Source organism: Geotrypetes seraphini, chromosome 3, assembly GCF_902459505.1.
Source record: "Geotrypetes seraphini chromosome 3, aGeoSer1.1, whole genome shotgun sequence".
Taxonomy (NCBI): domain Eukaryota; kingdom Metazoa; phylum Chordata; class Amphibia; order Gymnophiona; family Dermophiidae; genus Geotrypetes; species Geotrypetes seraphini.
The window spans coordinates 374999940-375024937 of record NC_047086.1 but is presented as its reverse complement, the minus strand read 5'-3'; the positions used below and the strand labels follow the sequence as shown (position 1 = coordinate 375024937).

Sequence of the window (24998 nt, the reverse complement as noted above, 5' to 3'; positions counted from 1 at the left end):
TGTTGTGGGGGGACAAAATAACCTTTGAGGCTATATCGCAATTATTGTGCTGGAGTGTCAGGTGATGGTTTTGCGTCGGCATTATGCCTGTCGGGCTTCGCTGGCACTTAACCCTTTCAGGACCAAGGGACATATTTGTCCCATAACTTTAAAATCCTATAAATTTTGATTGGGATAGTCTACAGTTCTAAATTTGATATGTACGGATTCCATATGATACTGCCTTTATGTAAACAAACTGGTTCCGACATTCATTCATTAGCGTCGTTGCTAGATTGACGAAAAGATTCACTTGCCACACTGTCCATAAGCCAGAAGTGTGATTTTTTTAAATAAAAATAATGATATTTCACAAAAAAAATCAATTTTTTGGCATCTGCAAGCCCTTTTTACCATAAAAATGTCGTCAAAACCACAAAAATTGGCCTACGATCCTTATGGTCCTGAAAGGGTTAAGTCACAGCAAGAATTAAATGAGTTCTTACTCCGTTTTTTGCTACTTAGGGATCCATTTGTTCATGAATGTTCGTCACCTTTACTGTTTGAATGTGGATCGTCTACTTTCCGCTACTGCCTCTGTCTTGGCTACTTGGTGCGAGTTGCCGCTTTCACCGATGGGGGAGGGTGCACCTCTTTCAGAAGGTTTTGTTCCCGAAGTGGCTGTATGTTCTCCAGACGCTTCCCTTATATCTTTTGCAGTAGGATACAAGGGCCTTATACTCTTTGTTATCTAAGTTTTGTTGGGGAGGCAAGAAACCTAAATTACGGTGGCAGTTGCTGTTGGGCTCCTGGGATTGGGGAGGCTTCGGAGTACCGAATATTGCTTTATATAATCAGGCTTGTCTTTTATGACATATTCGGGACTGGGTCTTGGGTACTACTCTGTATACTGACACCTCTTTGGAACATGATTATTTTTATCCTGTTTACCTCCTCTCTTTGCTTCATGCTCGGTTGGCAATGGTCGCATATCCCAGTAGAGGTAGTGTTCTGTTTCGACTGCTTTGGGTAGTGTGGTGACGGTTGTTCTCGCTGTGGCGTCAAGATCCTCATGTTAGTGTTTTATTGCCTTTGATGGGGCATCTCTCTTTTCCCCCGGGGTTGGTCCCTTCCGTTTTTGGTAGGTGGCGGACTGGGGGCGTTGAGTGTCTTTTCCATGTTTTGTGGGATGATGGGAAGCTTCTGTCCTGTGATGAGTTGCAGCAGCATGGCGTCCCCCTTCCTGGGCTTGCTTATGCTCATTGTCAATTGCTCCATTATGTGGGGTCTTTGCCTGGGGGTTCTCTATCTTTGGATTTTGGGATCTATTTTCATACCTTTTTGGAGGGGGAGGCAGATCCGGGATCCAGAGTTTCAGTTTCCATATGCAGTTTGGGGTCCTTGGTCCCTCCTGGGATTTTTCTTCTATATTGGAGGCTTGGCGGCGGGATATGGGAGGGGGCCTGGGGGGTGGATCTTTTGCTCAGAGCTCTTAAATGTATCCCAGTTTTGGTACATAATGCTGAGCTTCGGGAATAACACTTTAGAACACTATTACGAGCATACACTTTTCAAAGTGAAGCATTTCACCTGGGCTGTGTGGACACTAGAGAGTTGCGCGGGACAGAAATCCCACCCGTCCCCGCCAAAGTTCCACCCGTCCCCGTGAGGACTCCCACCCGTCCCCACCCATCCCTTCGGGGAATCCCTCCGTCCCCACCCATCCCCGTGAGGAATCCCCTACGTCCCCGCCCATCCCCATGAGGAATCCCCTACGTCCCCATAAACTACAGAAGTAGTTATTTCATTTAATTATGCTACTGAATTAAAGACTCTGGTAGAAACCCATTTAAAAATAAGCAAAAAGTCTTTATTAATTTGGAAATATTAATTGGGAAGAATACATACTTTGTAAATGGGTTTCTACCAGAGCCTCTAATATTTATAAATTTTTATCAACACAACTAATATACTACTTTATCCTGAAGAAAAAAAAAAGAATTTTTTCCCTACCTTTGTTGCCTGGTTTCTGCTTTCCTCATGTTCTCTTTCAATTCCTTCCATCCACTGTCTCTCTTCTCTCTGCGTCTTCCATTTGCTCTGTTACTGTGCCTCTCCCTTTCTCCCCCCTCCCAAATTGGTCTGGCACCCATCTTCTTCCCTCCACTCCACCCATAGTCTGGCATTTCTGTCTTCTTCCCTGCCAGCGTCTTCTCCCCACTCTCTCTTCCCCATTTCCTTTCAGTGTCCTTCTCCCCCCCATCTTCCCCATGTCCTGTCAGCATCCTTCTCTCCCCTCTGCCTTCCACATGTGCTTTCAGTGTCCTTCTCCCCCCTGTCTTCCCATGTCCTTTCAGCATCCTTCTCCCCTCCCGTCTTCCCCATGTCCTTTCAGCGTCCTTCTCCCCCCCCGTCTTCCCCATGTCCTTTCAGCGTCCTTCTCCCCCCCGTCTTCCCCATGTCCTTTCAGCGTCCTTCTCCCCCCTGTCTTCCCCATGTCCTTTCAGCGTCCTTCTCCCCCCTCTATCGTCCCCATGTCCTTTCAGCGTCCTTCTCCCCCCTCTATCGTCCCCATGTCCTTTCAGCGTCCTTCTCCCTCTTCCCCATGTCCTTTCAGCATCCTTCTCCCCCCCTCTATCGTCCCCCATGTCCTTTCAGCGTCCTTCTCCCCCGTATTCCCATGTCCTTTCAGCGTCCTTCTCCACCCCTTTGTCTTCAGCATACTTCTCCCCCCTCCCGTCTTCCCCATGTCCTTTCAGCGTCCTTCTCCATCCCCTTTGTCTTCCCAGGTGCTTTCAGCGGCCTTCTCCACCCTCAGTTTTACCCATTTCCCTTAAGCGTCTTTGCTTCTTTGCTTCTCCACTCCACCTTTCCTCCCTTTCTCCCTCCCTGCCCCTTACCTTTGTGACGCTTCCCCACCCGACCGACAACAGAACAGGCCCGGTCGAACAAACCTCCCTGCCCTGTAGCCGCGAATCTAAATTACCTTCTTACAGCAGCTGGAGTATTGAAGCTGCTGTAAGAAGGTAATTTAGATTCGCGGCTACAGGGCAGGGAGGTTTGTCGGCCGGGCCTGTTGTCGGTCGGTCGGGGGAAGCCCCACAAAGGTAAGGGGACCTGACCGGCTGTGCACACTCCCCCCCATGGCTGCAACCGGGGTGGACCGCCACCCCCCCTTTTGGTACGCCATTGCCTTCTCCCTATTTGCCCTGCCGCACTCAGCCGACCGGAAGTCTTCCCGATGTCAGCGCTGACGTCGGAAGGGAGGGCTTTGCTTAAGCCCTCCCGCCGACGTCGGCACTGACATCGGGAAGACTTCAGTTCGGCTGTGTGCTGCGGCAGGGCAGGTAGGGAGACTAGCCTCGCGGCTCGAGTGCCATCCAACCCCGCAGGAACTCCGTGACCCTAGGGGGCGTCCCCACGGGATCCCCGTGACCCTAGGGGGCGTCCCCACGGGATCCCCGTGACCCAAAGGGGGAACTCACGGGTCCCGCGGGATTCCTGTCCCCGTTCCCGTGGACATCCAATTATGCACTACTTTTATAACTGAAGTGAATTCTTATATTCATGGCCTTTGGCTTTGTGAGGGTATACAGGGTTTTGGGGGAGCTTTGGCCTATTTTTTGCGGGTACTGCTGCATGTCCCTGTTCCTCTCTCTGCGCTTCATATGCTGTTTGCCCACTTTTCCATGTTTTCTGTATTCACCTCAGCTGAAAAATTGTTCCTGAGTAAATGCTATATTCTGGGGGAAAAATGTATTTTGAATTACTGGTTGGCTGGTTTACCTCCCTCTTTTGCATATTGGAGAAACAAACTGCACGAACTGATGGGATGGGAGGCCTGGTTGGCTTCCTCCTCCCTTCGCAGAAGTAGACTTTGTCAACATTTGGTCTCCTTATTTGGACATTTTATCTCCAAGGAGTCATAGTCGCATCCTGAATGGACTTCCGTTGTTTCCAAACCCACCTGTCTGAACTTGGTTTTCATTTGTGCTGTTCATTTGGGGGGCTGAGGTTGGGAAGGGTTGGGATGGGATGGGATGGGGGATTAGATGGAAGGGGAGGTTCTTCTTGTGGCCTTGGAGGATATAAGAGTCCAGTCCTCTTTGGCGGGTATCTCTACTTATAACACAGTGTTTTTATTGTGTTATATTGCCCTTGTGATTTTTCTTGTTAATATAAACAGATTTCAAAATAAAAAGAAAGGGGGAACAGGGAGACAAGAAAGACAGACATAAAGAAAGAAGGCAGGAAGAAAGAAAGAAAGGGGAGGGGGAAGGGAGAGAGGAAGAAAAAAGTTGGGGGAGGGAATGAGGTCTGGAGGAGAAGAAGCATACAGGAGGCTGAAAGAAGGGAAGAAATATTGGATGCAGTCAGAAGAAAGTGCAACCAGACTCATGAAATCACCAGACAACAAAGGTAAGAAAAATGATTTCATTTTCAATTTAGTGATCAAAATGTGTCTGTTTTGAGAATTTATATCTGCTGTCTATATTTTGCACGATGGCCCCCTTTTACTAAACCGCAATAGCGTTTTTTAGTGCAGGGAGCCTATGAGCATGGAGAGCAGCGCAGGGCATTTAGCGCAGCTCCCTGCGCTAAAAACTGCTATCATGGTTTAGTAAAAATGGAGGGGGGTATATTTGTCTATTTTTGTATGGTTGTTACTGAGGTGACAGTGCATAGAGTCATCTGCCTTGACCTCTTTGAAAAAAAACCAGAATATAAATGATAATTAACATTTTCTCTACATACTGTGTGCTTTGTGTTTTTTAAAATTTTATTGTTGGTAGATCATTTTGACTTGATCATTTTAAAAGTAGCTCACAAGCCCAAAAATTGTTGGCATCCCTGATGTGGAAGAACGGACCAGATGACTCCATTCTGGATCTTTAGAAGCTGCTTGGTAGGATAAGAATTTATTCTCTTATGTGAGAAACCTTTAACTGATGGGAAGGAAAAAGTGCCTGGGGTCGAGAGGTTTGTCTGGGTCTGGAAAATAAGAAATGATTGGTGAGGTGATCAGGCAATAAACCATATATGGCCTTATAGAAGAGACAGCCAAATTTAAAAAATACCCAATTCTCAATTTTTAACCAGTGGAGTTTGTTGTAGAAAGAGTGTAAGATCCAAACGGTGGTAGTGTTTTGTGGCTTTCTCTCTATACATACTCATTCGACCATAAGTAAAGATAAGGAAAGACTGCTTATAATCTACCTGATTTCTGCCAACACAGCTTGGCCACCAGTGGTAGGTGCTGACATTTATAATGGGGGATTTAGTAAATGTTCCAAACAAGAGGGGCTCAATGGCATCAACAGTAACTCAACTTCACAAAAACCAACAGCAATAACTGTAGCTAGGGCAGCAATACAGGATTCATTCAGCACCTGAAGGTCACATTGAGGGGGAGGAGGGAAAGTACAAGAGGTTGAACTTTTTAGTCCCCATTAAGACAGTTCCCATCCCAACAAATTCTGCATCCATAAAACTCTCTTGCCATCCTCCAGCAATAGCTGCAGAGTACAGCTAGAAAAGTTTTCTCATATAAACACAGCATACAGAAACATTTCTGATTCTACTGTATATACTCAAATATAAACCAAGATTTTTGGGCAAAAAAGGCCCCCAAATTGAGGCCTCTGTTTATATTTGAGTCAGCGCTGACCTGCCTCCCCCCCCCCCCCCCCCCCGAACCAGGACAGAAGGGATCCTTTCTCCCACCCCATCGGACTTAACAACTTTTATTTCCCAACCCCCCCCCCTGGTGTTCCTGTTAAATCCCTGATGGAGAGGCGCTGGCGCTGTTACAAAATTATTATTTAATGGATAGAACTCCACCAATAATATACAGCCAGTCTTCTTTTTTTTAATTTCGAGATTTTTATAATGCACTAGGACAACACAGATTGTGCTTAGAAAATTAAGACAGGAAGAATCAACTTTCCAGATTTTAAATTGTATCATTAATACATAATTGATAACTTTGTGCTACATGGTATCACAAACTATTGCTGGGCTCATGTCTCTTACAATGACTCGTGCTTTCTTCACACAGCATGTAGAACATCACATCTATGCTGCGCATGTGATATCTTTCACTCATAGTTCATCTGTTTTTTCATAGGCATGTTCTAGAAGCATCTGTACTTTTTGTACAACAGCAGAGTTGTGCACAGTATTCAGATCCTTCAGCAGGCCTACCTGATCTCCAACACAGGGCATATCATTCTGGAGAAAGGGAACTTCCATACCATATTTGGAAAGTTGGGAAAAGGTGAGGAATCCAGTACTGCTCAATTGGAAAGTCTTCCTCTCTTCATACACCTTCTCATTCTGGAGTAGCTTGATCTTTTGCTGCAAAGACTGAATTTCCTCATCCAGTTCCTCATTGGCTTTCACATTGTTAGCAATCTCGCCCTGCAATAGCTCCAAGGTCTCCTGACTGGATTTCAGCAGTTGCTCCTCCTGTGCCAAATGATTTTGTGTATTCTTCAGGCTTCCCAAGTTCAATGTTGGCACCTTAAGGTTCTGAAAGTCTTTGAGAAGGCTTACTCTCAGGGTATTAAGGTGGGTGTCTAGGTCCTCCTTCCCAAGGATTTTCTGTCCAAAAAGAGATAGCACTACTTCATCCATTTCTGCTTTTAAATATTCTTGGCTGCTGTTAGGCAGGGGCTTCCATGTCGCTGTTCTGGCACACTTGAGAGAAATTTTGTGGTTCAGAGAATCTAAACCTTTCGCTTCTTTTGCAGCGAACTGTCTTTGTCTCTTTCTTGCTGGTTGAATGACCTTTTGCTTGCTACTGCAAGAACTCTGCTGAATCGTCTTCCCTTTCTTCACCGATCTCTTCTTGCCAAACATAGCTTCAAACTCGTCAAGGCAATTCCTTCAAACTGCCTGCGTCGTCGTCCCGCCTCCCCTCCTCGGAGTCAGACAGTATTCAGGCCGTCGTTTTTTAACTTGTTTTTTTTAAGAGTCTAGACCTTGGTTTGGCTGAGAACTTTTCCGCACCCCTTCTTAGCAATTACTCCTGTACTGGACTCTGCAGCTGATAAGCTAGGAACATCCTGCAACGTAATTTTGGTCAGGCTTTAGATTAAATACTTGTCAGAAAATACTCATTAATATATAATATATTGCAGTAAATCATCAAGTCGCTAGGACTCGAACATGAGTCGATAGCACCTAACATATTGCAGTAATAGCTCTATTACATAACATTTTTTTATTTTCATGCTTTGTGTACCGTATTATTTTTATAAATTAATACAATTTCAAGGATGTAAACCCCCACCCAATAATCTTTGCTCTCCGATATCCAACACTCACAGCTCAGCTTTATCTCCCTCCCAAGCGCTTTCGGTTGCAGCTTTATTTCCGGGCTCTGCCTCCTTCTTCCGGGTACGTGGGGGCGCCGCCCCAGGGCCGCACGTTCACTTCTCTTCAGACAGTGACGTCTCCCCGTAACGTAACCTGGAACTGACGTGGCGCGCTGGCGTTGCGTTAGCCACGGCGCCGCTTGCTGACTGGCTGCGTCGCCCGGGCCGGCTCGGGGAAGCGGGTGAGGATGAGGACTCGCGGGCTGCTCGGGGCGCCGGCGTTTTTCGTCTTGTGCTCGGTGTTTCGGGGGACGGCTGACAGTGGCGCCAGAGCTCTCCCCTCCGTCAGCGATGACGTCCCCTTCAGGCTCACCTGGCCCGGTCCCGAAGTTACTCTGGTTAGTGTCCACAGAGAAAAAAAAAGCATGGCTGCTACTGCATCCCCTCAGAGAGGAGAGGGTTTGCGTGGGGGAACTGTATGCTCTTACCGTTCAAGTACTCGAAAGTTTAATATTGCCATATGATATTGGCAAAGTTGCCTCGGTGAATGAAAAGGAGCTTGCCCCTAGCAAGATCAGAATTTTAGCAGTTAAAAAAAAAATGTTCCCTACTTGAAACCGGCTACCTCAATGCAAGAGTAGAGAGACTCTTGTCCTGGAAAGCTTATGCCTCAGTAAATTGGTGCAGAGTTCAGTTCTTTAGGTGTGGGGGGGGGGAGGGGTGCTGCAGACACGTCAGGTTGCACGTTCCATCGGGGGATATGATTGCAGCCCTCCAAAAAGGCTGAACTTGTGTACTCTTAAGGCTGTAAGGTGAGGTCGTCATCATCTTTACTAGTTCTTTTGCTCCAGATTTAACGTGGTGGACAAATGCAAAGTGATGCACATTGGGAAGAATAATCCAAATCATAGTTGCCGGATGCTAGGGGCCACCTTAGAGGACAGCGCCCAAGGAAAAGATGTAGATAATACGTTGAAACCTTCCACCCATTGTGCGGCATTGACCCCCCCCCCCCCAAAAAAAAAAAAAAAAAAAAAAAAGCAAACAAGATGCTACGAATTATTAGAAAAGGAATGGTAAATAAGACTAGGAATATTGTAATGCCTCCGTATCGCTCTAGGGTACAACCTCACCTCGAGTATTGCATTCAGTTTTGATCTCAAAAAAGATATAATGGAATTTGAAAAGGTTCAAAGAAGAGCGAACAAGATGATAAAAGGGGATGGAACTCCCTCAGATGAGGTGGTGCTGAAAAGTTCTCAGCCCAACCAAGAAGAGAATGACATGGTTCAATCAATGATATGAAACAATGTCAAAAAACAGAGAATTTTGTTTCTGCAAATTGACACTTAACAAAATTGGTTGGTTGGGCTGAGAACTTTTCAGCAACCTCTTGTATAAGGAAAGACTAAAGAGGTTAGGGGCTCTTCAGCTTGGAAAAGAGACGTCTGAGGGGGAGATATGATTGGTCTACAAAATCCTGAGTGGTATAGAACAGGTACAAGTGAATTGATGTTTTGCGCCATCAAAATTATAAAGACTAGGGGGACACTCAATGAATTACAGGGAAATACTTGTAAAACCAATAGGAGGAAATACTTTTTCACTCAGAGAATATTTATGCTGTGTAATGCTTTGCCAGAGGATGTGGTAATAGCGGTCAAGGTAGATGGGTTTAAAAAGTTTTGGACAAGTTTCTAGAGGAAAAGTCCATAGTCCCAGTGCTTACCCTGGGATCAGTAGCATGGAATATTGCTACTATTTGTTTTTTTGCCAGGTATTTGTGATCTGGATTAGCCACTGAAAACAGCGAAGAGAGAGCCCAAGGTGGCCTCAACAACGAGACAATCAAGGCACAACAAAAGGAGTCGTGAGGATGAGATGTCAATAAGTCAGCCACGGGTGTAAAGTTCAAAGTTGACTTTATTGATAGTAGCACTGCGAGGACTCGAAGACTCGACACTTACAGTGTTTTCGGCATCTATGCCTTTGTCAATGATTTGTTTATTTTGTTTTATTTATAACCCACCTTACCCAAGGCGGCTCACAATATAAACATACATAATAAAAAAAAAATAAAATACACATACAAAACAAACAAGATAAGCAACCAGCGCTTTCATAAAATACAAATTTCTTAATGCCCATATTTCATCTTGCAAAATAAATGCCTCTTTAGTAATTTTTTAAATGCCTCAAAATTGCTTTGCTTTCTAATGTGCAAAGGTAGGCGGTTTCATTCCTGAGGGCTCCTACAGGAAAACATAGTTGCATGTGAGGTATTCAATCTCAATTCCCTTACCGATGGAACAAACAAGTTGCCATGATGGACAGACCACAACTTGGATAAAGGGACATAAGCTTGAATAATACCCACCAAACTTGCAGGAGCCAAACCATTCAAGCACAGGTAGACCATCACAAGAAGTCTAAAGTATATATGGTCTTCCAACTTCAGCCAGTATAACTTCACATAATATTCTGTGACACGTTCAGTCCTGTCCAAACAAAAAAAACTTCTACCCACTGAGTTTTGAGCCACCTGTAACGTACTCAACAGGGTTAATGGTAAACCCAAAAGCACAAGATTACAATAATCCAAACATGATTATACCATTGACTGCAAAATGACCCTAAAGATGCTAGCAGAGTCTACTGAAGAGTCTATTCAGTCGTGAAAACAGACCATTTGTCTGACTCAGTATGGCTATTCTTATGTTCTTACTAGCTGATGCCCCAGCGTTGCACGGGTATTTAATTATAGCAATAACACTGTAAATGGATTCAAATAAAGATACTTTATAGTGGTGAATGAAATTATTTTTTTACAGCTTTATAAAAAGTACAATATTCAAATTATAATGTGAAATATTTGACAAAATGAATACAATACAACAAACACAAAACTTGATTATAAACAACAATTTTAGTTTCACCTCCAGGAGCAAGAACATATAAATTCTTGGGTGAAGAGACCCCAGAACATATCACCCCAGGTAGTGAGGGATCTGCATACCAAGTTTCGTTCAAATCGGTCAAGCCGTTTTTGCGTGATCGCGGCACATACACACACATACATACCTCCGATTTTATATATATATATATATATATATATATATATATATATATATATATATAGATGGTAACCTTCTGGAACTGCAGAATGTGACAGTATTCCAGTCTAATGATCTCTGTACAGTTAAGTATAATTTATGTGGAAAGTTTGCTACCTGCATGCATGCTATGCACTTTTGGTATGATCAAGAAAATGATACCAACACATTTGATGACAATATCTTAAATGTGATGGTGAACTTTTTCTATTTATCTTCTTTTTTTTCTCTCACATACCTATGTATACTATATTGAGAAATGTTAGGGGAAATAAATACTAGTTCAGTGTTTCCACCAGCAACGAGTTGTCGCATGCATTTCTGTGAGGTTAGTAAGGTACAGACAACTGCTTAGGAATGAGTTTGTGAGTGTAACAATTGCCTACACTAGTTTTAGTTGAGAAGGACCTTAATAGACACTTCTACAGAGCAAGAGGATGAGCAAAGATGGAGGCTATTGGTAGCTGGCACGGGCCTTGGCATTGCATTTATTCTTATTTTCTTGCTCTTCAATAATGCTGAACTGAGTTTCAAATTCAGTTCTTGGGTTTCTGAAATTGCAGCACAATGCAAGAAATTTGTGGCTGTGTTCAGGCATCTTGAATGACTTGCCTACTCAGGAAAACTACTGTGTTATTAAATCATTTAATTTTATATAAAGCTGACAAATGTTCTGCAAAGTAAACATAGCCACATTAATAGAATATAGTTTTATGATTTCCAAACTAAGTAAGGGAGCTCTGTTTCAAGCAAAGGCCAGTTTGAACTCTTTTTGACAATGTGAGAGACAAGATCCATCACTAGATGAACTGGGAGAAACTCCGTCTACCTTCACCATCCTTTCTTCCCTCCCCCCCTCCTTCTATAGTTGTTTAATCTTCCCCCTATATCTTCTCTGGAGGCTTTTTTGTGTAGCCACCCTTTGAATAGCTCTTTTGTTTTCTTCCAGCACCACGTAGCTCGCAGTAAGTATGAACTACATGGTGCTCTCTATCTTATGAGAAGAGTGAGATTTTGGACAGCACAGAACTTAGTCACTGAGAGCTATCTGATATCAATACTAGCACCCAAAAGTTAGGCATGGGACTTGTACTGAACACTGTTCTATGAAGGGCGTGCTCCCATTACAGAATAGTACTTAGAGGCAAATTCTTTGAGAGGCTTAAACGGGTATCAATTATGAGCTTTAACAAAATCATAATTGAAAAACATAAAAATGAATGGGTGATAGACACTTATATTCTTAGGCGCCTCATTCCAAAGTAGGTGTATTTAGGGGTGGAGAAGGACTTAGATGCCACTAGGCGTGATTCTCTAAAGGACTTAACCACCTCTAATGTAGACCTTTAAAACCCTGGCCTACATTACAGGTGCCTAAGTGTGAAGTTAGGCGCCGCTAGGCACGATTCGGTAAACAGCGCCTAAGCATGATTGGCAAGTGATAGGCGACTCTTTTTAAATGTCATTACAGAATTTCCTCCTTGGCACTCAAGTTTTTCGACCACATTTATTGAATTCCCTCAGATGTGGTTCTGTTTAGAGAATGACATGGTGGCGTAGCCGCAGGTAACCCACCAAAATGGTGGGGAAAAAACTGTGTTCACCGTGGCTACGGGGACAAGGCCATTCACCGCCCCGTGGAGTGGTGGATGGCCTTGTCCCCGCAGTTAAGGGAGGGAATGCGCGCGGTCACCTATTGCGCTCCCGCCCTCTTTACTGATCGCTGCTGCTGCCGCCACCCAGTCCAAACATCTCCCTACTCCCTCCCTGCCCCTTACCTTCGTGGCCGGCGATTTCTAAACTGCTTTCCTACAAGCAGCCGGAGCGTTGAAGCTGCGTGTGGCTGCCATAAAGGTCATCTCTGGTGCAACTGGAAGTTGCATCAGAGACGACCTTTCCAGCAGCCATATGCAACTTCAACACTGGCTGCTGTAGGAAGGCAGTTTAGAAATCGCCGACCACGAAGGTAAGGGGCAGGGAGGTTTGTCGGCACAGTTGTGCGCTGCAAGCAGGAAACACTCCTTCTGCCTGTCGGACCGGGGCCTGTTGTCGGGGGGGGGGGGAGGGGGGTGGCGCAGTGTGCATGTCGGAAGCGGCTAAGAAGTGTTCTCGCTGCAGGGGGGGGTTGTTTTACTGAGGCTTGTATGGATGCTGCAGTGACGGGGACATATTTTTTTCCCGTGTCATTCTCTCTTTCTGTTGTCTCATTCTAAACTGTTGCACTGCAAATTGCTAACTTACCCCCCCCCCCCTCTTTTTATAAAGCCACACTAACGGCTGCCTCTGCAGTAACTGCCCCGAAGCCCATAGAGATTTAAAGGGCTTTGGGGCTTTTGCTGCATGGCTTTGTAAAAGAGAGGGCTTAGTTTTCTGGAATGTGAAAGTGCAGCAAACATGCATTTGAAGATACAGCTGTTGCACATTTAGCGGCATTCTCGCATTGAGTAAAGCCTGCAAGACTTCTAAAAGCAGCTCATTGTCTGCTTTATGATTATCAGTTTCCATGTGCACAAGCCCTTTCAGAAAAAACATTTGCTCTCCTTAACTTTTTTTTTATGTTCTCTTCACAGCCTACAACTGGGGTCCTATACAAAGAAAACAATTATGTCATCATGACAACAATAGATAAAGAAAAGTATAAGTGCTTGCTTCCATTACTAGCAAATGAGAATGAGGTATGTCGGAGTGATATTTTTGAATAATATGAACACATACTGCCTTCTAGATATTGGTGCTCACTGAAAGAGATTACTAACTTCTCTCTGTTTGTCCATTTGAGCATTGTTCCTTCTCACATGGGACAGTACTGAAAATGAAGGGTTAAGTCTGTATGTATTTATCTGGATTATCTCTCTGAGGCCCTAAAATGCATTACAGTCGCTAAAAACACAAGTCTTAACATTAGACAGTGTATCCCATTATCTTCCCCATACAGTCGAGCAAAGGACCACTCAGAGAGTAAAGACTCTTTTCTGTTGTGAAAGTGCAAAGAGTTCCAAGTAGCACATTCTGGATAGCAAATGTTGACCAGGGGCTGCTTGACTTGGCAGTGGGACAAGAGGGCATTTTCCAGGGTGAGCCTCTTCCTTAAAGGAAAGGATTCTCAGCCTGCAGTTACAAATTAATTGGACACAAAGACTGTAATATAATGATTCATTATCCAATTTATTAAAAAAAGATGGCAACTCAAATGGCAGTATTTGTGCCTGGGAGTGTAGTGGCCCTTCTCTCCTGTCTCTACAGAGTCTAACTTTTAGGCTATTACATTAATAGCTTCTTCTACATCACATCTGCTGTTTAACATCTTTAGATAACATAATAGCAAAACAGATCAAATGATCAGCTAAGAGCTGACTGTTGGAAAACAGCATCTGCGGTACTTCCTCTTTAAATTGCAAACATATATTTATTAATATAAGCTTTTAATTATCTTATCTCTTATTTCATCTTACCCTATTACTGTAGCTTAGTACTTCCATAACATTACAAACGTGTACATTATCACACCTCTCTGTTAGAATATTAGTGTATACTAGTGTCTCTCAAACTTTGTGCCACTCACACAGGAGAGCTCTGCACATCCACCAATTAGGGATACAGAGCTGGAGCTTGATGGCCAATCAGGAGCACGTCTAAGGAAGTGCTCCTGATTGGTCATCAAGCTCTAGCTCTTTCTCACAGATTGGTGGATCTAAGAGCTCTCCCAGTAGTGAGCCTTGGCAGAAACCTCCCCTCCCCAAAGAATCCTGTTGGCTCAAGCCCACCACCACTCACTATGGCTGTGCAGGAGAGACTGGGTGTCACAAATCTGCAGTTCCAAAGCAGGTAAACTGCCTCAGCATAGCAGGTACCTACCACTACTAAATATATAACTTTTTTTAAAGATTCCGCATATTCTGTAGGGGAGTGCAGTGCACCCCAGTTCCAGCGTATAACGGGGTGCAGTGCTCTGAGGGCTGGCATCAGTAACTTCAGCAGCACAGCATTCACAACTCGCTGCTCTTGCCGGCTTCGGGCCTTCCTCTTTTTCAGATCCCTCCTTCACAGAAACAGAAATTAGGTGGGCTGCAACAGAGAGAAAGACCCAAAGCTGACAAGAGCAGCGAGTTGTGAACACTGTGCTGCCAAATCGAAGGGTGACAAAGGAAGGGGAGGGGAGCGGAGGGGGAGAGAATTGCTGCACCTGACTGGGGAGAGGGAGGGAGGAAAAGGAAGGAAAGGAGATACCAGACCATAGAGGGGGAGGGATAGGTGCCAGGGCTTGGAGGGAAGTGAAGAAAACAGATGCCAGAGCAAGGGGACAGGAGGGAGGGAAAGGAAGGCGAGGAGATGCCAGAGCATGGAAGTGGAGGGAAAGATGGTAGGGGAGAAGAGACATGCCATTGCCAGAGAATGTGGAGGAGAGAAGGAAGGAAGGAAAGGAGAATAGAGATGCCAGAGCATAGGGAAGGGACAGAGAAAAATGGAGAGAGAGTGAATCTGAAATGAGTCATGTACAAAAGAAAGAAGAGGCACAGAATAGACAGTTTATGGAAGAAAGAGGGAAGATGCCATATGGAAGGGAGAGAGGGAAGACAGTGGATGGAAGGGGCAGAGAAAGAGGGCGGAGGACAAACACTGGATAGAAGGAAAAGATAATACAGAAACGACAAAAGATAGAAAAATATTTTTTTGTTGTTGCTTTAGAATAAAATACATGTAGTGTTGTAGTTGCCTTAATAAATGTTTACAAACAGAAATGGAAATAAGGTAATCTTTTTATTGAACTAAATAATACATTTTTTACTAACTTTCAGAGTCCAAATCCCCTTTCTCAGGTCAGGACAGGATAACAGTATACTGTACTGACCCAAAGGAGGTGGTTTTGGCCTCTGAAAGCTAATTGAAAAATGGATTAGTCCAATAAAATGGTATTTACTTATTTTCCATTTTTTGTGTTATTTCTATTTGTTAATTTGTAAAGTGGTAATTATTTGTTAGTTTTTTTAAATGTACATCTGCTATCTGTATATTTTGCACAGTATTAGGCAGGGCTGTAGAATTGGAGACAATTTTGAGTACTGGGAGGCGGAGTCGTGGGTACCAGAAACTGAGGAGTCAGAGTCGAAGGATTTATCTACCGACTCCACAGCCCTGGTATTAAGGGACATGTCATTGTTTCTGTGGTGTTTCACTGTAGGCAGAATCTGGCTTCTTGGCAGTTCAGTTTAACTTTTGTCTACATATTTTTATTTTTAGATTGTGATTACTTATTCCATACTGGACAAGAGTGAACCTGTTTTCTGTATGTTTGAAAAGAACATTGTTTTCTGTTAGCATTGACTGTGCAAGATTGATCTCTATTAATCTTGCTTGTTTATTTTTACAATGGGTGTATTTATGTTCTAGTGCTCGCTGCAGTGTTTTAAGATGCTGTCTTTTCCTAGGTGCACTCTTGTTGGGCATCTAGGTTTAGTGATGTCTAGTGGTCACGGCAATGTTTGTGGTACGGTCTTATCCTAGGTATGTAGATGCTTGTTGTGTGACTTGCAGAAGTTACTGCTATTATGGTATGTTGGAATTGCTTTGTAGGTCCTGAGTGACATTTGTAGTATTTGTATTATTTCACTGTGCCTGCCTGCAGGCATTGGATTTAGATCACAACTTTCTCAGTAAGGGCTCAAGGCAAGTTACATTCAAATACAGTAGATTTATTTATATATAATTTGACATAATTTTCAAAAATTGCTTGCCGCCACCCACCTCTTACCACGCGCCAGCCCAGCTCAACTTCTGCTCGGAACACATTATGACTTGCACCACTGCTTTCCTGGCTTAGAGGGAACATTGGACTGGCATTTGGATGTTATGTTATTTCCTATGGTTTGTTATAGATCAGAACAAAATTGTAGTGTGGGGGATTTTCCCTGTTTTCCTCCTTCCTATTATGTCTTTTGTTACACTTCTGCTTGATTGCTTTTGTACAGACTGAGGGGGCAGGAGCAGCTCCCTGGGAAGGAGGTGGAGTTGGAAAACATGATTGACAGTTTTCTGTAAGCAACTTGCTGGTTCAGATACAATACCTTTAGCATTCAGGACCACTAGACACATCTACAAGAAAGATTACTGAGGTAAGAATCTAATCTTTCTTAATAACCGTAAGTAACATGCTAATAGACTTGAAACTAATTTTTATTTATTTATTTATTCAATTTTCTATACCGTTCTCCAAGGAGAGCACAGAACGGTTTACATGAGTTTACTCAGGTACTCAAGCATTAATCCCTGTCTGTCTTGGGTGGGCTCACAATCTGTCTAATGTACCTGGGGCAATGGGGGAAGTAAATGACTTGCCCAGAGTCACAATCCCAGGGTGCTGAGGCTGTAGCTTTAACTACTGCGCCACACTCTCTCCATTCAGAGTACGTTCCAGAATGCCCATTATCCTCGGTGTATTCTGAATTATTTCATTTTTCATTGTTGTGATATAATTGCAAAGAAGGAAGAGCCTAAGTTGGGCCTTTTTAATGTGTAGAAGTATTGTGATGTTTGTGCAGTCTATTCATTTTAGCTGCTGAAAGTTGCACTTCTCCATGTAATGTTTAAACACTTACCAGTATGCACGTCTTCCATTGTCAGGAAGAAGAAGGAGACTACAAAGGACCTACTCCTAGAGAGCTTCTGGAACCTCTCTTTAAGCAAAGCAGCTGCTCCTTTAGGGTATGATCATTTCTTGGTTATCTTCAGACTTCTCGGTTAGCATGGGTCTTTAGTATTAACATGCATTGCCACAAATGAGAACTACTGGTAATCCAGGCCATTGATTTTAATTGAAAGTCATCACTTTTGATTTTAACACATTTAACTAACATTTAATTTATGCCACAACTGTGCATATCACAACTTATAAAAGGTAAATGTTGGAGAGGACATCAAATAATACAGCATTGTAGATCCATGAGTTCTTTGGCAAATCTTTTGGCCATGGGGGGCATCCACTTTCATTTCTAGAGCTTTGAGCAAAAATACAAAGGTTTTCATTTTATGACCAGATTTCCTTTTTGGATGAGAGTGAGAACCTGCTACCTGATCCACTGATGATATGATCATTGCCAAAAACCCTTTTGTTAAACAGAGATGGAAAAAAGAAAAAAAAAGAAATCTGGTTTTTGTTCTTGAGACCAGCTACTCCTCTTTTCACTAGCCAGGAGAGGGGAATGGAAGTAGTGGTCACAAAGGTGACGTCTAGTGGCCAGACTCATGGTGCACATGTATGAGCAGGAGAAATAAGAGGGTGTTGGGGGGAGGAATCCTGATAACAATGAATGAGGTTCAGGACTGCCAAGCAAATCTGAAAATTTCCTTATAATATCTACTTTCAGGACCATTTGTCACTGTTAGATATTAAATTTAAATCTATTTAGTAATCTTTTTAAATGCAGCCTTTTATGAATTAACTCATCTGCAAGCACACTGTCAGGTAAAACTATTGAATGCATTTACTGATAGCACTAATTCTTTATTAAATAAATCTTTTAAATTCATTTTAAAAGCTAGAGTAGATGTGTCCTCACTTGATCCTGGGGCAGCCACTCTGACATTATAACTAAATAAATCAAATATGAATATTTCTTAGATTGAATCCTACTGGACATATGAAGTATGCCACGGGAAATACATTCGACAGTACCATGAAGAAAAAGAAACAGGGCAGGTAGGTAACACAAAGCAAGTGAATTTCCTGCTCTCTGGTATGTGTGAAAAGTGACAGATTTATGAAGGAAAAAGTAAACATAACTAGCCCCAGATCTGGAAGTCCTTCCTAAAAATGTTTTTCCTCATGATGAGAAAGCTAAGATCCATCAGACAATACTTTGAGGCTTTCCAAATTTTAGAGCAACCCCTAATCCTATCTCGACTAGACTACTGTAATACTAGTTCTTTGCTCTAAAATGTTGCTATTGTGTCTACAACTAGCTCAAAATGCAGCAGCAAGACTCATATACAGACTATGTAAATCGGAACATCTGCAGCCATACTATATGAAACTACACTGGCTGCCAATAACCGCAAGGATCAAGTTTAAATTAGGCATCACTGCCTTTAAGATCCTGAGAGGAAATGCCCATGACTACCTAACAGAGTTGACCATCCTACTCCAGAGTGCCTCCAACAGACATTCCACCAGAAATCTTTTCCAATTAAAATTCCCAGCATGCAACAATATAAAGTATACCAGACAAATTACTTTACCCATCCAATATCAACAAAATTCTAGAACCGACTACCATTTACACTACAATCTTGTGACCACTATCTCAGGTTCAGAAAATTTTTAAAATCATTTCTGTACCAAGATGGAGCCAATCCTGAAATAACTGACATGGTACTCCTGGGACATAAAGAAGAGCCAACGATGACCTACTTGTAACTATATATTTGAAACTATGACTTAACTGTATTAATAATTGTACTGATCTACCTGTACTAGCAACCCTATTGAATGTCCATATCAGTCTGTCCATTGTAACTTCCTGGGTAACTGACCTAATCTCTTATACACTTCTCCCTCTGTATCCACGGGGGTTAGGGGCAGAGCCGGTCCGCAAATATAAAAAAAACATGAATAATATTCGGGCCGGTTCTTACCCACTCCCCTCTTCCCCCCGCTATCCCTTAAGCCTTACCTGGTGGTCTAGCAGGTTTTTGTGGCAGGAGCGATCTTCCTACACTCCTGCTCCGTGCCCCATAGTCTCTTGAAACTACAACGGGAGCTCACAGCAGCCATTTCTTATGAGCAATCTGCACGGGGCAAGAGCGTAAGAAGATCGCTCCTGCCCCGAAAACCCGCTGAACCACCAGGTAAGGTTCCGGGGGGGTCTAAGAGGGCTTAAAAATAGCCCAAAAAATTAAAATGGATTTAAAAAAAAAAAAAAAAAAATCGTGAATAACCAAAACCACAGATGCTGAAACCGCGGATTCGGAGGGAGAAGTGTAATGTAATGTGGCCTTGAGCTGAATAGGTAAAGGCGGAATAGAAAACCTGACTAACATAACATATTGGTGTACATTTTTTCTGTGGTTGTAGAAGAATACTTTGCCTAAGAATGAATGGGATCACCAGAACAGGAAAAGGTATTAACAATGATCTACAAGGAGTCTGTTGTACTAATAATTATTTTCACCTTGTATTTTTCCCTATAGAAAATTAACAGTCAAGAGTATTACCTTGGAAACATGATCAAAAAGCAGGAAGCAGGTTAGTCTTTTCAACAAACTTCTAATAATGGCAAATAGAGAGAGCAAATGGAAATACTCAAGATGATTTCATAAGTTGCACAAACATTGTTAAATGACATTTCCAGTGTTAACTGAGTCATTTTTAAATTAATTTTCAGTTACTCATAGTGTCATTTTCAGTCGGCTTAAAGACATTAACTTACATCTCTTATTGTACCTTCCAGTCTCTGTAAAACTTGCCTTTTAAGATTAATAGGAATTAATTAGGTGTTGAACTTATTCTGTAGGTGACCAGCAAGAGGAAAATGCAAAAGAAAATAGTAAGAAAAAGGTAAGTAGATATGTATATGCTTTTACCATGAGCAGTGATCCCAATATGAATGGATGCAAGTCTGGCAAAAAAATAACCATAGACATGGAATTGATTACAAATATCACACACTGTATGAAGAAAGAGATGACCTCCCCCTCACCACCATGTTCTGTGTATATATTAATGGCATACAGAAGTTTTTACTCTTAAATTATTCTTTCTCTGGTCATGGAAGATGAGACCGAGTGGAATAGATCTTACACATATATCCTCAGACAGCCAGAATATTCTAGTCTATACATTGCTTTACTTAGTATTGAACAAAGAGAAAAATCAATTACTTGATTAGCAAAAGTATTATGGTACATGGTAAAGCATTTTCAAAGAACCTGCTGAATTTGTTTTGGTTTTATTTACTTGTGCCTCAGTTTTTAGGTATATTATAGCTAAAAAATAAACTTTATAGGTTTACATAATTTAAGTTTTTTAAAAAAAAGAGTAAAATGTCAGTTTATGAAGCTAGGTTTAGAGAGAACTGGAAGGAGGACAGTAATTAAACTGACCACATGTGCCACAAGTGTTCGCACCAGTAATGAAAGCAAAATGAAGCAAACGTAGTAGCTGAGAAGGTAAGGAATAAGAGGTTAGCTTTCATAAACGACAAAAGATCACAGAAAGAAGAAGATGGGCAAAAATATCTGGAAAAGTTAAGAGAGGCTGGTTGTGTAGTCAGGAAAGCAAAGATGCAAATGGAAAAAAAAATAGCTGACACGGTAAAACGGGGAGACAAGACATTTTTTAGATATATTAGTGATAGGAAAAAGTAAAAAAGTAGCATTGTGAGACTCAAAGGTGAAGGGGAGAAATATGTAGAAGCTGATAAAGAAAAGGCCGAATTGCTTAACAAATTTTTCTGTTCTGTGTTCATGGCTGAAGCGCCGGGAGCGGGACAATATAAGACAAACATGAATAGGGATGGAAGAGTGGTAGACCCTGATCGATTTTCAGAGTGTTGTGTTCGTGAGGAGCTAGCTAAAATAAAAGTAGACAAAGCGATGGGGCCGGATGGTATATCTGAGGATGCTAAAGGAACTTAGGAAAGTTCTGGTGGCTCCGCTGACTGACTTTGTCAATAAGTCTCTAGAGTTGGGAATGGTACCGGAGGACTGGAGAAGGTTAGATGTCCCTCTCCACAAAAGTGGAAGTAAGGAAGAAGTAGGGAAATACAGGCCGGTAAGTCTGCCTTCTGTGGTAAGCAAATTATTGGAAACGCTTTTAAAACAGAATGGTGAAGTTTCTGGAATATTGATTACAGGATGGGAGGCAACATGGATTCAGTAGAGGTAAGTCTTGTCAGACAAATCTGATCAAGACCAGAGAATTGGACTTGAGTGCCCTCGGGATAAGTCCCAAAGTGACAGGCTGGGTCAAGAACTGGTTGAGTGGAAGGCGACAGAGGGTAGTGATCAGTGGAGATCGCTCTGAGGAAAGGGATGTTACCAGTGGTGTGCCTCAAGGTTCTGTTCTTGGGCCTGTTCTTTTTAACATTTTTATAAATGTTATTGCTGCAGGGCTGTCGAGTAAGATTTGCCTCTTTGCAGATGATACCAAAATCTGCAATAGAGTGGACACCCAGGGTGCTATGAATAACATGAAGAAAGACCAGGCGAAGCTTGAAGAATGGTCTGAAATTTTGAAAGCTAAAATTTAATTCTAAGAAATGCAAGGTCATGCATTTGGGCTGCAAAAACCTGAGGGAATGATACGGTTTAGGGCAGTGGTCTCAAACTCATACCCTTTGCAGGGCCACATTTTGGATTTATTGGTACTTGGAGGGCCTCAGAAAAAAATAGTTAATGTCTTATTAAAGAAATGACAATTTTGCAGAGATAAAAAAACTCTTTGCAGTTTATAAATCTTTCCTTTTGACTAAGTCTTAATAATAATATTGTAATTTATAGCTAAAGAGACATATGATCAAAAAACTGTTTTATTTTACTTTTGTGATTATGATAAACATACTGAGGGCCTCAAAATAGTACCTGGTGGGCCGCGAGTTTGAGACCACTGGTTTAGGGGGTGAAGAACTTATGTGCACAACAGAAGAATGGGACTTGGATGTGATGATCTTAAGGTGGCCAAACAGGTTGAAAAGGTGACGGCAAAAGCTAGAAGGATGCTAGGTTGCATAGGGAGAGGTATGGCCAGTAGGAAAAAGGAGTTATTGATGCTCCTGTATAAGACTTTGGTGAGACCTCATTTAGAATATAGTGTACAATTTTGGAGGCCACACCTTCAAAAAGATATAAAAAGGATGGAGTCGGTCCAGAGAAAGGCTACTAAAATGGTAAGTGGTCTTCATGATAAGATGTATGGGGACAGACTTAAGATCTCAATCTGTATAATTTTGGAAGAAAGGCAGGAGAGGGGAGCTATGATAGAGATGTTTAAATACCTCTGTGATGTAAATGCACATGAGTTGAGTCTCTTTCATTTGAAAGGAAGCTCTGGAATGAGAGGGCATAGGATGAAGTTAAGAGGTGATAGGCTCAGGAGTAATCTAAGGAAATACTTTTTTACAGAAAGGGTGGTAGATGTGTGGAAGAGTTGGTGGAGACAGAATGTCTGAATTCAAGAAGGCCTGGGATAAGCACATGGGATCTCTTCGAGAGGGGAAGAGATAATGGTTACTGCAAATGGGCAGACTGGATGGGCCATTTGGCCTTTATCTGCCATAATATTTCTATGCTTACAGGAGAGAGAAGGAAAATGCAGCCATAATATTTCTATGCTTACAGGAGAGAGAAGGAAAATGCAGAAATATGTTTGGAATAAGTAATACCGTGAGATTAGAAAGGGAATAATTGAAGAGAATAGGGATATGGTTTGATTTTCTTAAGTAAACCACACTATCTTAAAAGGGGATTCCAACAGAATAAAAATCATGAAACCCAACAAAATAACAGTTATTTTGTTTAATTTTTCTTAAGGCCTTATCACAAAATATCAGTCTTTACATAGATGCAGAATGAGAAAAGAGCCTTGGTGAATTGGACCCAATGCAGAGGGTCTACAGGGCATAGAAGAGAGAACACATTTTTTCATGCTGCTGCAAGTTACATGAGCAGAATATAGAGGCTGCTTATGTCAGGAAAAGCAGTGGCTGCAGAGAGCTGTAGCAGCATCGGTAGCCACAGAGGATGGAAGATGTGGCAACTGTGAAAGTGTGGGATCAGAGGTGGCCGCTGTCTTTCTTTCTTTCTGTGTCTGCTTGACCACTGTCTTGTGTGTCTTTCTGTCTCTCTCTCTCCTTGGCCACTGTCTGTCTGTCTGTCTTTTTCTCCCTCTGTCGCTCTGTGTGTGTGTCTATCTTTCTGTCTCTCCTTGGCTGCTGTCTGTTTTCTCTCTCTCTCTCTCTCTCCTTGGCTGCTGTCTATCTGTCTCTCTCTCTCTCTCTCTCATTGGCTGCTGTCTGTCTGTCTTTTTGCCTCCCTCTGTCGCTCTGTGTGTGTGTCTGTCTTTCTGTCTCTCCTTGGCTGCTGTCTGTTTTGTCTTTCTGTCTCTCCTTGGCTGCTGTCTGTTTTGTCTCTCTCTCTCTCTCTCATTGGCCGCTGTCTGTCTGTCTTTCTGGCTCTTTCTCTCTCTCTCGTTGGCCGCTGTCTTTCTCTCTCTCCTTAGCCGCTCTCTCCTTGGACGCTGTCTGTGTGTCTTTCTGTCTCTTTCTCTCTCTCTCCTTAGCCGCTCTCTCTCCCTCTCTCTCTCCTTGGACGCTATCTGTGTGTCTTTCTGTCTCATTGGCCGCTGTCTGCCTGTCTTTCTGTCTCTCTCTCCTTGGCTGCCGTCTGTGTGTCTGTCTGTTTTTCTGTCTTTCTCTCTCTCCTTGGCTGCTGTCTGTGTGTCTTGCTGTCTGTGTGTCTTTCTGTCTCTTGTTGGCCACTGTCTTTCTGCCTCTCTCTTTCTCACCCCCCCCCCCCCCTTGGCTGCTGTCTGTGTGTCTTTCTGTCTCTTTCTCTCTCTCCTTGGCCGCTGTCTGTGTATCTGTCTATCTCTTTCCCTCCCTAACATTCCCCGCCTGCACCCCGCTCCCCTTCCTTTGGCCGCCCCCCCATCCCACCCCCTCCCCTCTCTGCGGTAGCGCCACCAGCCTCCAGCGCCATGGCAGCGAATAAACAAATCCTCATCCTCGACCCACCCAACGAACTCAAATTCTGAGGTAAGGGGTGTTGGTTCGCCGCCGGGCTCCTGCGAGCTGCAACGGTGCTCTGATCCAGAGGGGAGAGTGGAGGCAGAGGAGAAGGCCATGTGACCAAGGAGCAGCAGTAGTTGTGGCCTTCCCTCCCCTAGCTCCGTAGCTCGGTCGCCGCCGCCTCCTCCTTCTCTCCCTAATGTCAGCTCCGAACGTCCACACACCGCACTCTTTAACATTCTGCCGGCCACAGAGCTACGAACGCACAGAGCCACCAGGTTTGAAGTGCGCATGTGTGCTAAGGGAATTATTATAGCGGATATAATTTGCTAAGATCATTTTTAGAGAAAAACTAAGTTGCCTAAGCCAAAAGGTTAGTTACAAATAGGAATGATGGGAAAGTGAGTCAAAAGAAATTCTATGCTTAGCCCCCCACCCCTTCCTAGTCTCACACACAGCAAAACTTGAAATTGTTCTAGTGTTCTGTCTTTAACCTAGGTTCCCACTAAAAACATCGATGGGCAGAAGACTCCATACTATCCGGTAGAAATGGGAAATGGAACGCCATGTAGCTTGAAACAAAATCGGCCAAGAATGAGCACTGTGATGTACATATGTCATCCAGAAGCTAAGCACGAGATCTTTACCATAAGTGAAATCACCACCTGTGAATATGAAGTTCTGATACTAACACCATTGTTGTGTGAACATCCTCATTATAGGTAAGTTACCCCAAAGTGCTTTATACTGATTGTTCTGACAGTACCATACTGTTCCTAAAATTTAAAATGGGAGAATGAGGATCTAATATTTTTTGTGGATTTTAAGCCTTTACCATATAATGATACATGTATTGGTGATTTTTCTGC

At 42.9% G+C, this 24998-nt stretch overlaps 2 protein-coding genes across 5 annotated transcripts in view; one reads left to right on the top strand and one right to left on the bottom strand.

Annotated features, from left to right (window-relative positions):
- Positions 1-5922: 5922 nt before the first annotated feature.
- CENPQ (centromere protein Q) lies at positions 5923-7453 on the bottom strand. 2 transcript variants are annotated; one of them, XM_033938262.1, is made up of 2 exons: positions 7309-7453; positions 5923-7046 (listed from the first exon to the last, which is right to left on the bottom strand). In XM_033938262.1, the coding sequence occupies exon 2, from the start codon at positions 6838-6840 to the stop codon at positions 6082-6084; it is 759 nt and encodes a 252-aa protein (XP_033794153.1). In that variant the 5' UTR covers positions 6841-7046; positions 7309-7453; the 3' UTR covers positions 5923-6081. The 2 variants fall into 2 exon arrangements, with proteins under 2 accessions (XP_033794153.1, XP_033794154.1); XM_033938263.1 differs by having other exon boundaries at positions 7274-7392.
- Positions 7404-24998, top strand: part of ERLEC1 (endoplasmic reticulum lectin 1) — a 50467-nt gene continuing 32872 nt past the window's right edge. For 2 of the 3 annotated variants that reach the window (XR_004538819.1, XM_033938259.1), the window contains exons 1-7: positions 7512-7696; positions 12982-13086; positions 17030-17110; positions 18027-18104; positions 19595-19649; positions 19918-19961; positions 24628-24851. Coding sequence is in view for 2 of the 3 variants with exons in the window: in XM_033938259.1 (XP_033794150.1) it covers positions 7547-7696; positions 12982-13086; positions 17030-17110; positions 18027-18104; positions 19595-19649; positions 19918-19961; positions 24628-24851 (737 nt within the window). In the remaining variant the exon portion in view is untranslated. Of the gene's footprint in view, positions 7697-12981; positions 13087-17029; positions 17111-18026; positions 18105-19594; positions 19650-19917; positions 19962-24627; positions 24852-24998 lie in introns of all 3 variants that reach the window. The other variant, XM_033938260.1, reaches the window with a different exon arrangement.

What these genes read in the sequence shown, in the direction of transcription:
- CENPQ (XM_033938262.1), bottom strand. Translation starts at nt 6,840, where the DNA reads ATGTTTGGCAAGAAGAGATCGGTGAAGAAAGGGAAGACGATTCAGCAG.